This window comes from Camarhynchus parvulus, chromosome 18, assembly GCF_901933205.1.
Source record: "Camarhynchus parvulus chromosome 18, STF_HiC, whole genome shotgun sequence".
Taxonomy (NCBI): Eukaryota; Metazoa; Chordata; class Aves; order Passeriformes; family Thraupidae; genus Camarhynchus; species Camarhynchus parvulus.
Window position 1 is genome coordinate 2518218 of NC_044588.1, and position 15816 is coordinate 2534033.

Sequence of the window (15816 nt, forward strand, 5' to 3'; positions counted from 1 at the left end):
AGGAACCAAATTTTCAGCTGACTTACTGAGGTGAACTTCATATGTCAACTTGCCAAGTTTGCTGTGCCTCCAAAACAGTTTTTGTTTAAATCTGACATATGCAAACAATTTGCACACATAAATCAGTGGGGTGATGAAATGTTGATAGAGCTAAAAGACCTTTTGCTTTGAAACTTTTGACTGGAAGAGTCAAAAGTCCAACAGTAAAAGAAGGGTTTGCAAGATAAGACAGGCAAAAATGTTCCTCAACAGCTCTGTCATTATTTTTATGTCAGTGATTGCTTGATAAAATATTTAATCAGCAAGTTTATTTCTTTTCCTACATGGATTCCTTATATTTCCAGTTTCCAAAAAATGGAAAATACTTTTAAATGTCACCTGATGGAGCAAGTGAATTCTATTGCTTTAAACCTTATTTAAATTCCTTTCTCTGAAAAATGAATTCTGTATCCTTCCTTTTCCCCTTACTTTTCACTTCTTTTCTTTTAACTGACAAAATGGGTAAAAAGTATTTTAAACCAAGAGCATTTTCACTGCAGTGTAACCTGTATTTAAAAAGCAAGGCACCAGAGGAATGAACACAGCACAGGAGCAGGGAGTATCAGGAACCACCCATCAACACCAAGATAAAAATTCAAGCTACAATTTCACACGGAGAATCGTGACTGTTAAGAATGAATATTCATAGATAACTGCTTAAGAAAAGTGTGGAATAACCTGATATAAACTCAACAAAATGAAGCCTGGTAAAGCACAGTGGTAAAGCTCTCAGAAACTTCAAGACTAAATTCTGGTTTGTGGCTGATGAAGACCTTGCTGAAGCAGCAGCTTGACCCCAGACTTGCTCTTGTGCCCACACAGGTAACACTGGTTAGAAGAGGGAGTTATTTCTCAGGTCAAAATCTATTTAGAGGAGGTTTAGGCAGCTCCAAGGCACAGGTTTACACAAGGACTCTGGGACTTTCAAATGTAGTATCAGCACCAGAAGAAAGGAGAGGTCCTACATCTCCAGGAAGAGGTGAATGGACAGATGAGCTGGGAAAACTCTGAAAGGCCAAGAAAAACCCAAGCTGGATATTGAATTTCCATTAGATCTGTGAATCCAAGACATGGTCCTTAAAACACATGATCTCCTCATCTACATTAATCACCTTCAGCAATGCTTTTTTATTTTCCTTTGATCAAAACCATCTTGAAAACTCAATTTTTTTTCCTTGACTCACTGTTCTCGTCAAAGGTTTGAATTGGCTACAATGCTGAGTTCTCTCCTTCCCTTACCATTAAATATGCATGAATACTTCAAAGCCTAATGCTTTACTGCACACTTACTGTTACATGGAAGTTTGTGAGTGGCCCTAGGGAATGTCTGTAACAATAAACTTAATCAAGTGCTACCTATAACATAAGCCTGAAGTAGCTCACTTAATTTGCAAGTCTAACTTCCAAAATTGTGGAAAAGGCCTGCAAACAAAGATGTTAAGTATAACAACCCATGGAAAGGAATGCAGTTGCTGTGAGCTTGTAAAAGGCCTTCAGGACCTCCTTGCAAAGCTTTAAGACAGTCTCTGACTCTTGGTCTTGTGTACAAAGCAAGTGACACTGGTTTAAATAACATGGACATTTCCAGCCAATGTAAACCAGCTTAAAACCCAAAATATGACAAAACATACCATCCATGAAAGCTATTTTGTTTGGCTTTGCTTTACAAAATGGTAAAATGTGAAAGGAAAATTGAGAAACACGAAACAACACTGAACTGGGTTAAAGAGAAAATTCTGTGTATGCACACATCTCCTGCTCTTGAAAATTCATTTTATCCTATAGCTATAGGAAAAATTGGAGGATCCAATTTGCCAAACTTAATAAAGACCAAAGTCTGACAGCTGCTTCTAAAAACGGCACAAAAATCCTCAACAGGAGACTGCTGTGCAGAACTGAGGCAGCAGCTCCACTCTGCACTTCACTGCTCACACAATGGCACCAATTAGGCATCCTTGGTATGGGTCTATTAACACATATTTCATAAATGCCTTTGATAATAACCACACTATCCTGACTGAAGTATTTGCACCTGGTTACTTTATACTCCTGGGCATATTGCTTTTTGCAGTAAATACAGAGCGTGAAATTATTTTGAATTATTTAATTTTCACATCTTAGAATATTTTAGGGAGAAAAATATACAACCCCCCCACCTAAATGTTAAGAATAATTTAGGATAGTGTCTGTGTGTTTCTGTCTTTTTACTCTGAATAATGGAAAAATATGTACATATTCATATGTGAAAACATGTATTTATATATTATAAATATATAATATATTATTATATACTATATAATAATATAGTATATATTAATGTATATTATAATAATGTATATTGTTATAGATAATTATAGATTAATGTGTTATGTATTATAGAATCAGTTAAATTATATACCATTTAACTGATTCTATTGGAGTTGACAAAATTTAATCAAAAGCTATTCTTATGGTCATGAGAGGGGGATGCTTGGAACAGTTGTGATAGTAGGATGTGTCTTGCCCACATGGAAAATGTGGAAAACTTTGGTGGAAAACAGAAGGAAATGAAGAGTTGAGATGAGGTAAAGGGCCAATGTGTGGAGATCACGAGCAAACAGCAATGGCTGCTCCTCAGATGCTGGTCAGGAAGCAGAGCTTTACCCAGAGCTCAGTCCCCAGGGTGGGGTGAGACAGAGACTTGGCCCCGTGCACCAGAGCAGCTCCTTCCCTCCTGCAGAAGAACATTTATTTCTGAGTCTGAGGTGGAGGATGCTCATTGATGGCCACTGACATTCCTTGGCCTGTCACAAGACACATCACTCATGTTGTTTACTCCACTCCTGGCCATTGAAGACAAAGTGGCATGTCTGAAAATGTCTTGGCAAAGAGGCAGGAGTAGAGGTATCTACATTTAACTTGTAATATGCTTGCAGCATGATTAAATAAAAACATAACCACCTGTTACCCTTAATTCAGTGGGAGTATCAATTTTCAATTATAGCATTTACTATCCACCCTCAAGTATGGCAAGGAACACCATGGCAACATAAACACAGTCGTGGCTGCTTGAGAAAGTTAAATTATAAATAGCAATGTATAGCCCATGAGGTCCTGGAAATAAACTAACTAATCCATAGGCATTTGTTACTATGACATAACATTTCCACTCATTGCTGTTCGCCTCATCTCAAACTCCCTCAGAACAGATTTAGAAGTTTGGCATCACTTGACTCCAAGCAAGTTCAAGTTCAGACATGAAAAAAAAGCAGAGATAGTGGAGAAAATAAGCTATAGCATATCTGTGGAGAACAAATTAACAGCAAAACCAACAAAATCCCTATTTAGGCTTTATTCTGTTTCCACTGAAGTTAATGGGGGAAAAATCCCAACATATCCCAAATGTACAACAGAATCCCCTTAATATACACAGACATGTTTTTATACTGAATCATCCCTGAGGAGAAAAAAAGAAAAAAGAAAAAAAGAAAAAGAAACAAAAATAATGGGCTTAACTGAATAGCAATTGGTGTAGAAATGCAAATAAACTTAGTAACCCTCTGAGACATTGGAGAAATTTTGGAACTTGGTGCTCTCTTTAGCTTCATTCTGGGAGAAAGGGCCATGGTAACTGCAGGAACACTGGGATTCAACCCGAGCTGAGTGCTCAAGAGGGAGCTGAATTATCAATTGTTCCAACTGCTGGGCAGCTCCTTATGCCCTGCAAAGCCCAGGCCAAGCAGGAGCAGCAGCTTTTTGCCAGCTGGCCCCAGGCCTGCTGGGGCTGCAGAGGCTTCCTCACTTCCCAGGGACCGAGGGCTCAAAGTGGGGAAAGGAGAGGAAATCAAAGGCTCTGCAAAACCAGGACTGAACATTGAGAGCAAGGAGGGAACAGAAGTCTGTGCTGTGAGGACAGCAAGAATTTCACTTAATGTAGGCTCACAGACATTTTAGAGTTTTGACACAAATCTGGGGTCTTAATCTAAGCAGGTGATAATGTTATTTAGGTTAGGCAAGAGTAATAAAGATTTAGAGCCATCAGCTTGGTCTCTTTCTTGTTCAGAACAACAGATTTGAGAAATTTATATTTTCTTTTAGCTTACAACCATTGGTTAAAGTCCATTTTTGATCAGACTGATATAAATCTGTAATGGATCTCCTGAGGTCAATGGAATTATTTCAGATTTACACCATGCAATTAAAATGGAATTTAAATTCTCAACATTTCTGTTCTAAAAATATGCTGTGTTTTATCACATATATTTGGTGAAATCTTGGTCTCTCTGACATCAGTGACAGCACTCATTGGTATTACTATGGTCTAATTTCCACTGAGTGTTTTTCTGTTCACGCAGAGTGAAGCAAAATAAAAACTGTCCCACTGAAGGAAGATTTAAATCAATTTTATATCAAGTCTATGGCATAAAAGAAGCAGGTAGGTTATTTAAGACTGTAATCACGTGTGTATTTAATGTTCTTCCTTTGGCTTATTGCAAGTCATTGTACAATTAATTTATTAAATGAAAATATTACCTAGAGGTCAGCTGATTTGCACTTTTGAAGAAAACCTGACAAAATCAGAGAAGTAGCTGGATAAATTTGTCAAGCATCTTTCGGAAGATAAGATTATACATACTCAGACCAGTGTTCAAATGGACCTAACAAGTGAGACTATTAAAAAAAGTCTACATATGACCAGGAGAGATGCATGGCATGGGTAAGAACTTCAATAGAATTATCATTGTCTTTGCCTTCCTGATAAAGACAATTTTTTAGTTTGTGGTAGGCTTCTGTATTTTGGGAAGCTTTCAAGCAAGAAGGTGCCACTAGCACAAAAGGTTATTTTAATAACTTTTTTTTTAAAATGAGAGCAAAAACCTGAAAATATATTCAAAAATTAGTTGTATTTGTCATCAGTGGCTGATTGTTAATCAAGCACTTGAGCAACAGTGTGTGTCACACTGGAGAGTCATTATCACACAATTATTTTGTCATGCATTGTAATAATATTTTTACAGAAAAAAAAACTGAACACAGTCATTAATTGGTCAACACATTAAACCTAAGATGACATGAAGTGTGATGAAATGGAAAATAGGGCATTCTCAGCATGCTCACAGAAAACAATTCCCACAGAGTCTAAGTATTCCTAAATCACTTGGGCAAGACCAATCTTAGAACAGACCCGTAAAAACTCCTAAATAAAGACCATGATTTTTCTGGAGAGCATATGAAGAAGACTTTTACTAAATCCACAAACATTCACGTCCTGTGACTCACATGACTCCTGGTGCTTTAAATTAAGTGTGTGTGCAAGTCATGGATGTGCTGGGGCTCGGAGAGTGCACAGCAAAACCAGCCTTGGAACTGCAAAAGTACAAAACCAATAGATCCCAAGACTGCTTCAGCATTTTCTAACCACAAACAAGAAAAAGATGGAAGATGCATATTTTTTTCCCCAAGAAGAGCCATTAAGATGTCATTCCTACAATTTAGCACCCTGCATTGTACTTTAGAAAATTAAAAATAGCTTTTTGATACATATCCAAGGATTCAAAATTGGCTGATCACTTATAACCAAAATTGGAAAGAAATTATGAACTTAAAAGGAAATAAACAAGACTAAGCCTAGACTAAAAGCATTATATATAAACACAGGTGAAGTTCAAGTCTGGTTTCTTCCACCTACAGAGTGTAAATCCATCTGTTAATCCAACTTGAAATCTCAATTACCTTTTCTTCACTCCTTTTTGAACACAGTCAATAATCCTGGGGAGCACCTTTCTCCTTGCTTTTTAGATGCCTGCAGACACTGGCAATTACACTTAAATACATGCACAACATCCCTGCAGAGAGTTCTTCAGGCTGCACTGGAGGGCTCTCACAGCAAATTTGCATGAAATGTCATTATTTGCTTTATTTTGGTATAAAGTCTCACTAAATCTGAGATGCTGATCACGATAGATGCTCAATCAACCCATGAAGATAAAGATAAATATGAGGAAAATTATAACTCAGTGGAAAAAAAAATCCAAGTAAGTTTTCCATTAATAAGGATACAAAGGATTATTCCTTACCCATAATGACTGAGAAAATTCAAGGGTTTGCATGTGTGTGTTATCCATCCTCAGAGTATATAATGGTTGCTTGTGTGTTAGGTTGGACAGCCAAAATGCAATGCCTGAGTGAATTTTAGCATCCACAACTGACTTGCTTCTATAAGAACAGCCTGGGGAACACATTTGTCAGTTCACAGTCACACAGAAGAATTCAGTGAATGAATCATTGTTATAAACGATGGATTTTCCACTATCTGACTGGGCAGCATTTTGTACCCAAGAACATGATCTCTGACAGATTTTAACATGCAAATGCCTATCAGACTCAAATGAATACTCATGAAGGAAAATATAATTTGTAACCTTTCCTAATTAGTACAAAAATCTTTGTCTTCCTCTAATCTAAAGGGCTTTACAGACTTTCAGAACTATTAATCACCTGAATTTTTTATAATATATGCAGTCAAGCATATGAAAATGTGTATAGTCATATTATTTCTATATAGTTATATAGTATATATTATACAATATATATCATACATAACATTATATATATCTTATATATATATTAGTTACTATTATAGTTATATAGTTATATTATTTCTAACTTTAAAATTATGAAGAATGAAGAAATCAAACAGACTGGACTATTGGAAAATGTTTTTGATATATCAGAGCTATCAAACTTCAAGACACCAATATTGACATCTACATTCATTATTAGGTACATGAACCGAAGTTGTCAGAATTTCAAAAGTGGTGATCATTCAATATTAACATCAACTCTTACAAGAACTTCATGTTCTCAGCAAGACAAAGTCCACCCCAAAAATAAAAAGAACCCAAAAAACTCGAAGTTTTAAAAGGCAGTATTGACATTCTGTGTTTTCCTCTCCCTGGTCTTTTGTTTCCAAACCTACATTATGCTTCAAAAACAAACACAGCTCATGGAGTTCTTGATAGTATCAAGGCTCTGTAGAGTGCCCTAGCTACAAAATGTCCTAAAGCACCAACAGGCTGCATTTTCTTTTGTGGGAAAGGCAAAACTGGGCCTGCACTTTGCTAACAAAGCCCTCAAATCAGATGTGTGGTACTTTTCACTATATATATATATATACATTTATATAGACACCTTGGAGAAAACAAGTGTTGACAAGGAAAGACAGAAGAAGAGAGACAGAGAGAAGGATGTTAAAGTCTGATGTTCCTTGGGTAATATCTAATCTTTTCCACTGAAAGTTTTTTTTAATGATTTACACTGAAGTCTGCAGAACAAAGATTGTCTTGTTTCTTTCACAGAGTTCTACTGAAATGTGAAAACAGGAGTAAGGGGGAAAACTGCATATTTCTGGATTTCTATTTGCAGTGGAAATCAGTGAAGGTTTGACATCTGCTCTGCATTGCTGTACTTTTACAGCTGACCACAACTAATGTAAGAGGGTCAAACCAAAGCAAGGTGTTTATTTTTTCCCATGCTAAAAACCAGCTCTCACTTTCATCTGTTCCTTCTTGCAACTAGACTGTGGACCAAAAGAAAATGGAATAGGTATTCTTCCTTGGTGCTAGGAGTTAATTTCTGGTGATTTCTCTCCTTTATTGTCACAATGATCTTCCCAGGCTATAAGATTTATGGTGAATTTAAGGTCACACTGTGTGCAGCACAGGCCTTGTGAGGAAAGTAGACATGACCACCCACCAAAGACCACATCCAACCCCTTTGCTGATAAGAGACATACATAAGAAATTCTTTTAAAGGGTAAAAACATGCTCAGAAGGGTGTAAAGAGGTTTTCTAGCGCAATAATTAACTCTGAATCCTCAGACAAACGTGTCAGGGCCTCCACTGTATTAACTGCAAAAGGCAGGTGAGGCTGCTGATGTTCTCAGAAGGCATCTCCTGGCAGAATGATTAACTACAGCAAAAGGTCCTTCATGTTTCACAGCAATTCAGTATTTTGTAAAGGAATTGGTGTGAGATGCATTAGAGCTGTTGGTAGCTTAAATTAAAAAATTAAAACAGAGGCTTAAATAGCACAATAAGCCTCTGTTTTTGCTGGGCAACCTCAGCTCAAAAATGCCAGATAAACATTTTCTACAGAGGTCATGGACATGACACGGTCCAGGTATAATTTCATTTACAAGTAATTAAAATTAATGAAATTTGATAAGATGACTTCAGCTTAAGTTTGTTTATAGTCCTCTTGCTTATGACCAACATACTGCTTTTAGAAGTGTTCCATTCATTTATATATTCCTGAAAATATGTTCTGTGGCTATAGCTGGAAAATTAAGAAAATGGCCGGAGTTGACCATTATTTAATCTATCTGCTTGCAGGATGAGTAGATGTAGTGTGCCCTGCAGCAGATCGCTGTACTTAAAAAAATTATTTTACACTTTATACCCAACTAAAGGCTTTGCTGTCCTACATACACATAGTTATGTCCAAATATTGTAACACCTGCTGACTCTCAGGGCATAACAACCCTTTCTCATATGCTTTGAATGAGCTTTAAATCTGTCTGAATAAAACATGTTATAACATGTACCCTTTGTACACAAAATGGGAGACAATGAAATCTTCTAAAGAAGAAGTGTACACAAGATTCAGAGGATACGAATGCTGTTTACACAGATGTTGTTGAAATAATTTTATGTAAATAATCCACACTGGGAGAATTCGTAATGTTTGAAACAAGAACTAAACAATGGATATTTTTATAGAGCAGCAAGGATAGCACCTCTAAAACCAGAATTTGTTAATGTTGAAAGGACTTTTTGTTGAAAAACCATGATCTGCATTTACAGACATTTTGCAGGTCTCTGCTTGTTTGTATTCATGACAATACAGCTGTTCCTCCACACCTCATGCAGGCAGTGCTCCCCATAGATTCAACTTGACTTTTATTTAAAACACAGAGTGGGAGTGATTCCACCAGCCTCAGCAGAGATAATCTTGGTTGAAATAAAGAACAAAGGAAAGAAAAACCTGTCAGGACTTTAGGTACTGGCCATGCACAGACAGTTCAAAACTAACAGAAACCTTAATGGTCATCCCTGTTTCCAAGGAAAAAACCCTATGACTCCTTTAGTTAGTAGTTTATTTGATGTTCAGCTTTCAAATTTACACAACCCAGCTTCACATCACTCATAGCATTTTATAGCAACTAAATTTTCAACAGGATCCAGCAAAAATGTCTTTCCATCTATTTCCCTAAAGAATAATCACTGTGCTCACAAATCAAGAATTTCACTGTACTTTGCCTCTTGCAGAAGAGTTCAGTACCACACTAACCTATCACATTTGGTTTACATTTTCAGATATAGGTATCTCTAAAGCACAAACCCATGTAATCCTTCCTTTGAAAACTTGTGGAATTCTGATTGCAATGAGCTCCAAGCCTGAGAATTTTTTAGCATCTCTGCTCTTTTCAATTGCTTGGTGTTCTTTTCACTTCCTTGGGAATGTGTTTTTTTTACTGATGATATTTAAAACCCACAATGCAGCCTATTATAATATTCTCTCATATGATGTAACAAGCTATTTGTAAGAATGAACTAACACATGAAAATGCAAGGGGAAAAATAACCAAGCAGCAGGCTTATTTATTAATTGCAGCTGGAATGAAGACTGGTAACATATCCTGTGGAATTGCTGGAACAGATTTCACTTGCTTTATGTACTAATGCAAGAAAAGGGCTTATTCTAATTTAAAAGGTCTCAATTTTAACAAATGGATTCAATTTGCCAAAAGTACCATAAATGAGGTAAAGAATGACTTCTCATTGGCAATCATATTGGTTTTGTCAACCAACAGTCCCATCCTGACCTTATTTGCAAAGTTCTTACAGCAGATGTTATTATTTTGCTTAGCAGTCAACATGGCGCATCCTTTCTCAAAATATTTTAAAACTGATCAGGCAGCTTGTGACTATGCACACGTAACAGACCTAAACAGCTGTCAAAAATTCAATTTACTGAGGAAGGCTCAGCTTTGAATAAGAACTGTAGTGTGGTGCCACTGCACCTCAGCAAGAACTCTTGGAACAACCCATGTTTCCTGGTGCTCATGGACAAGGAACAAATGTGCATCTCCAGCTCCTGTATCCTGGCTCAAAATACACCACAAGAGTTCAGTCTGCAGCAAACAGCATTTCCTAGGAGATGTTTTCTTTGCAAGAAAGCATTTGGCTTCCAAGCAGACAGGTAGATAAACAAACCTCCTATAAATATTTGGGTATCTTATCTAATAAGGGCATCAAGGAAAGAACGCCTCAGGAACAGGATCTGCTGTAGCTAATGAAGGAATTTCCTATCCGCAACAGTGCCAGAAACTCTTTAAACCTGGAGACAGTGCTGCTGTTCCACTGACATGTCTCAGTTTTTAACTCTTCTCTAGAGATAAATTTAGGTGGTGATAGTCAGCCAGAGCAGCACGAACTCCTCCACTGCTGCCTGCACAGGTATTTACAGGCGAGGTCACGACTTCCAATTACTTGCCTGGACATTACACAACTCTTTACTGCACATTTTTTCACATTACACACAAAATCTGACTACAGAAGATTGGATACAGGTGCTTGGCTGACAGAGCTAACACTTAATCTTCCTGCCTGTGCCAGATTATTTTCACAGGAATGATATGGAGACCACTCTGGTGTTTGGTGACACCATCACAAATTAAGGACATACTTCTTTCTCATTCATGTTGTGAGACTTCTATGGATGGATAACTGGCAAGGCAGTGCTAAAAAAAGAAAGCTGCCCAAGGAAGTGCTTTTGGATGGATGCATAAAGTGCAGAGGCTGAAAGGCAGAACATCCAAACAACAGAAAAACTAGAGTTTCTTAAGTCTACGTAAGAGAAATAGCAGAAAAAGGGAAACCATGCTGTTGTATAAGAAAGAACTGCATTTTCCCCACACCTGTTGAGACAGGACCTCAAAGATTCTTGGGTGCTTAACTGCCAGTGGTGTCCCTGCAGGTCAGGTCCCCAAGTGCCACTGCACACCAGAGCCCAGCACCCTGAGTGTGCAGGACATTGCAGCTCCTGTGGGATCTGCCTTTCCCCCTGAGCCCACTGAACTTCAGAGTGACTTGGCACCCTGCAGAAAGCAGTTTGGGCCTCTTAGAACCAAAATGATCCTGTCTTTTGAAGGGTGAGCATTGCCCCATGATATTCTCCTGACAACTGCACAATGCAGCACCTTGTTCTACACAGATGGCAAAAAATCCCACTGTGTTGGTAGTTAATGTGCAACTGAGGGTAAAAATAAGATAACACCACCTTCCTGAGACTGCAAGAAATGTCACAAAGATGAACCACAATGAGAAATACAGTATGGGACTTCTTTAGTGCTCAAATACTGTAAGAAAAATAAGGTATTTGCTAATTTTAAAGTTTTGTACTGGTTCATTTTATAATAATTAAATTGAGGCTAAACATCAGACATGTTCTAGGTTCCTCATTCAGGCATCTCAGCTACTGTGCTTGGATTAAATAATGGATGATTCAACATAAGAGAAACTACAAAATCGAGTATCTTTACTAATTCTGTTAACATTCTAGAAAACAAATGACATCCACCATTGCCTTCTGCCTCATCATGAATCAACCATTCCTGTTTTGGAAGATTTTTGAACTTTTCTGCATCTGGAAATCTTGTTTAACAATAATGTTTCAAAATAAATTAGATCTGCTCCCTTCTGATGATGTAATGAACTGTTATTAACTAAGTGTGCTAGTCTAAGGACATCAGGAACTGGCTTGGATAAAATGTTGTCTACATTAGAGTAATGCAATAAACAAAGAAAATTATGTATTAAAAGAAAAATGCCATCCAATATCACAGCATATGATATAACTTGGATGGAAATATGCTAGAATTAAACGTATGTCTATGTAACTTCATGTATATGGTGGTTTTAGCTCTTGCTCCCAGCAAAAGGAATTTCCTGAGCAGCCTGAAGTAAATATTTGGCAGTTCCAATTCTGACTTTTAGAGAACTGTTAATTTGCCAAATCTGAAGATACGGACAAAAAACCCATTGAGAGAACTACTCTGTCACACCCGCGAGGACTTCTGCACACATACTGGGGAAAATAAAACTGTGCGGCAAAACACTCGCCTGGATGGAGCCAAAGAACAAATGTATACATTAATTAGCGGATTAATGAGCGAATTGGGGCGCTCCGCCCGGGACCCTCGGCTGGGACCCTCCGGCGGGGCCGTGGCGGGGTCGGAGCGGGGCCGTGGCGGGAGCCGTGGCACGGTCGGAGCGGGGCCGTGGCGGGAGCCGTGGCACGGTCGGAGCGGGGCCGTGGCGGGGCCGTGGCACGGTCGGAGCGGGGCCGTGGCGGGGCCGTGGCACGGTCGGAGCGGGGCTGTGGCGGGGCCGTGGCAGGGTCGGAGCGGGGCTGTGGCGGGGCCGTGGCACGGTCGGAGCGGGGCTGTGGCGGGGCCGTGGCGGGGTCGGAGCGGGGCTGTGGCGGGAGCCGTGGCACGGTCGGAGCGGGGCTGTGGCGGGGCCGTGGCACGGTCGGAGCGGGGCTGTGGCGGGGCCGTGGCAGGGTCGGAGCGGAGCCGTGGCACGGTCGGAGCGGGGCCGGAGCGGAGCCGTGGCAGGGTCGGAGCGGGCCGTGGCGGGGCCGTGGCGGGAGCCGTGGCACGGTCGGAGCGGGGCTGTGGCGGGGCCGTGGCAGGGTCGGAGCGGGGCTGTGGCGGGGCCGTGGCACGGTCGGAGCGGGGCCGGAGCGGAGCCGTGGCACGGTCGGAGCGGAGCCGTGGCACGGTCGGAGCGGGGCTGTGGCGGGGCCGTGGCACGGTCGGAGCGGGGCCGGAGCGGAGCCGTGGCACGGTCGGAGCGGAGCCGTGGCACGGTCGGAGCGGGGCTGTGGCGGGGCCGTGGCACGGTCGGAGCGGGGCCGGAGCGGAGCCGTGGCACGGTCGGAGCGGAGCCGTGGCACGGTCGGAGCGGGGCCGTGGGGGGGCGCCCCCTGGCGGCCCCACCGCCGCCCGCGGGACCAGCGGAACTTTGCGCGCAGCTCGGCGCAAAATGCGCGCTCAGAGAGGGCTCGCTCCCCCTCGCGATGCCAAATCCGCAGCAGAAATGGCCAAATAAGACAACACCGAAGTTTTTTTGTACTTGCAGGACACGAAACCATAAAGCACCATCTCCTTTCCAAACGCCATCAGGCCTTTGGGCACCTAATTGCACCCATAAACACTCCATGAGCACCAGTAACTCCGGAGCACGTGTACTCCGTGTAGGTATTACTGTCTTAATTAAAACAGTGGGCAGGTGGGATGCCTGCAGATAAATAAAAACATAATGTTCCTAACACAGAGTTCAGAACACCGACAAAGAGCTGTTTGACTTTCAACGACTTCTTTAAATGGCAAAAGTTTTACTAATAAATGATCACCTCTCTTCCCTACCTGTACTGGAGTTTCAGGCCATGTTCACCTGCGAGGGTATTTTAAGTAAAGGTGAAATATGTTTAGAATCTGGTTTTTGGACAAACGCTTTATCAGATAGAAATTTCAGCACAAAACATTCCCTTGCAAATATGCATGAAATTCCTCTTAAAAGTCTGGTTGGAAAATCTTTATAATAAATATTTTGATGACACAATGCTTTTGATATACTTAAGTTACCTTCGTTCCTGCAGGATTCCTATATTTTCCAATAAAAACATTCCTCTCTAACCAGTCATCTCCGACTAAGTTCATTACACGAAGAAAAAATATTCAGCAAAACAAATATAACCTCAATTCGCCTTGCAAGAGAAAAGGCTCGGTAAGGAACAGCCTCTCCGGTACGAGCGCGGATCTTACCTCTTCAACTGTCAGAGGCATACAGATCCGGTACTCCTTCATGAGCATATTCCTGCTGCTCAGTGCGGACCGGCGAACTGGGAGAAAAGTGGTGATTTCTGCACAGAGATCACGACGGAAACCAAACACGGGGGGAAAGAATTAAGCCTCTTTTCTCTGTGCGCGCTTGACAATGTGTCCACAAGACAGTAGTGCGACCATCCAGGAAGGCTGACCCAGCAAGAAGAGAAACCACCACAACCGCTTCTTTCTCCCAGTTCTTCCTCCTTCACACTGCGACCATGGGAATCTCACAGACGCTCGCACCGAGATACGCTACAAAGTCTCAAACCCCCACCGCTCTCGCCCCAGCCGAAGACATCCGTCGGAAGTGCATGGAAATGCCGAGCTCTCTCGCGGCTGTGTCAAGACATGCCTGGGGCGGCGAAAAGAACAAACGAGCCGAAAATGTGGCTTTCGCCCCCGCCGGCAGCACGTCGGGCGGCAGGAGAGATGCGATGCCGATTCCCAAGACAAAGGCTTTTTATAACGTTGCCTTCCCCGGCTGCCAAGCGCGGCTCCCACCTCCCCGCCGCAACGCGGCTGCGGCCGCCGCGGCTCCCGCTGGGCTCGGGGGAGGGCACGGGGGGGCAGCGCGGCGCTCAGGCGGGCGGGCGGCCGCGGGTTCGCCGGCGCAGCCGCGGCCGGGGGTGCTCACGGGCGGGCGCGGAGCGGCTGCAGCGGCGGCGGCCCCGGCGGGCTCGGCTGACATCAGCGGGGCGGCAGGAAGGAGGGAGGGGGCCGGCGGGGGCAGCGGCCGCCGCCGCTCGGGCGGCTTCAACGGGGCCGGGCCGCGGGGCTCCGGGCAGCGCCCGCCGGCGCCCCCCGGCAAGGGGACACCGGCAGCGCTGAGCCCCAAGAATTCGCGATTTCAGTTAATTCTGCCCTGAAGACTTCTCGGGTTTTGGAAGTTTATTGCCCTACTCGTGACAAGGCACCTTGCAGAGCATTTACACCCGGTGCAGGAGCGGCGAGCCCGTGAGCCTCGGGTACAAAAGGAAAGGAAAGGACAGCGTGGGCTCGGTGCGGACATACACAGGATGTGGAGGCCTCACCCATTTCCCTTCTGGTCAACCCTCCGCTATCGGCCAGCACATTTTGCAGCACAAATAAACCCCTTTTTTCATATCGGTTTTTACCTTACAAATGACATGCAGAAAGTTCAGTTAAAAAACGCCTCCCTCCTAGCTGAACTGTAAAGCCAGAACCGTTTTAGGAGGTCTCCCCCCCTCCTTTAATGAGGAATTTGTTAGTGAAATAGTTTTTTAATATGCTTGGGGATTGTGTTTTTCAGAGAAATTTACCCATCATTAAGTTACAACTTGAAATGCAGAGGAACCCAATGCTGAAACTACCTGGGAACCCCGAACTGTTACACAACCTCAGCATTTCATGTTTAAAATGCTCATCCTGCTGTTTCTCCTGTTCTCCCAGTGGCTATAAAGCCACTCACTGGATTGCAGAGAGGCACTGTAAGAGCAATGCACAAGACACTGCACAGATAATGGTAAAATATACATCTGCACTTACATAGCAGTTATTTGCAAAAAAATAAAAGTGATGAAATACTGTATTTGGGACAGTTAAAGAGGAATTTAGGTCTACAATGAAATGTGTGTTTCATAACAAGAAAGAGCAAAAGCCCCTCAGAATTTCATTGGTTCTGGATGTACATTTCAGAGCTGTGGGTATAATTCTCAGCCCAGAGGACACAGTGCCATCTCCTGGAGCCAACAATGTCTGTTTGCCAGCCCCTTGCAATAATGGCCCAATATTTCACATCCCTGCCTTCCCAGGGAAGTGCAAACACCTACACAAAGAAATAAAAAATCTGAGAGCTCTATTAACAGTCTGGATTTTCAACT

General features: G+C 42.1%; 1 protein-coding gene across 3 annotated transcripts in view; it reads right to left on the reverse strand.

The window, feature by feature from the left end:
• The window catches only part of PITPNC1 (phosphatidylinositol transfer protein cytoplasmic 1), a 79495-nt gene extending 64962 nt beyond the window's left edge, over window positions 1-14533 (reverse strand). For all 3 annotated transcript variants that reach the window (XM_030962257.1, XM_030962259.1, XM_030962258.1), the window contains exon 1: window positions 13913-14533. In XM_030962257.1, coding sequence (XP_030818117.1) covers window positions 13913-13960 — 48 coding nt within the window. In that variant the 5' untranslated portion in view covers window positions 13961-14533. The remainder of the gene's footprint in view (window positions 1-13912) is intronic.
• Between the last annotated feature and the right edge of the window lie 1283 nt (window positions 14534-15816).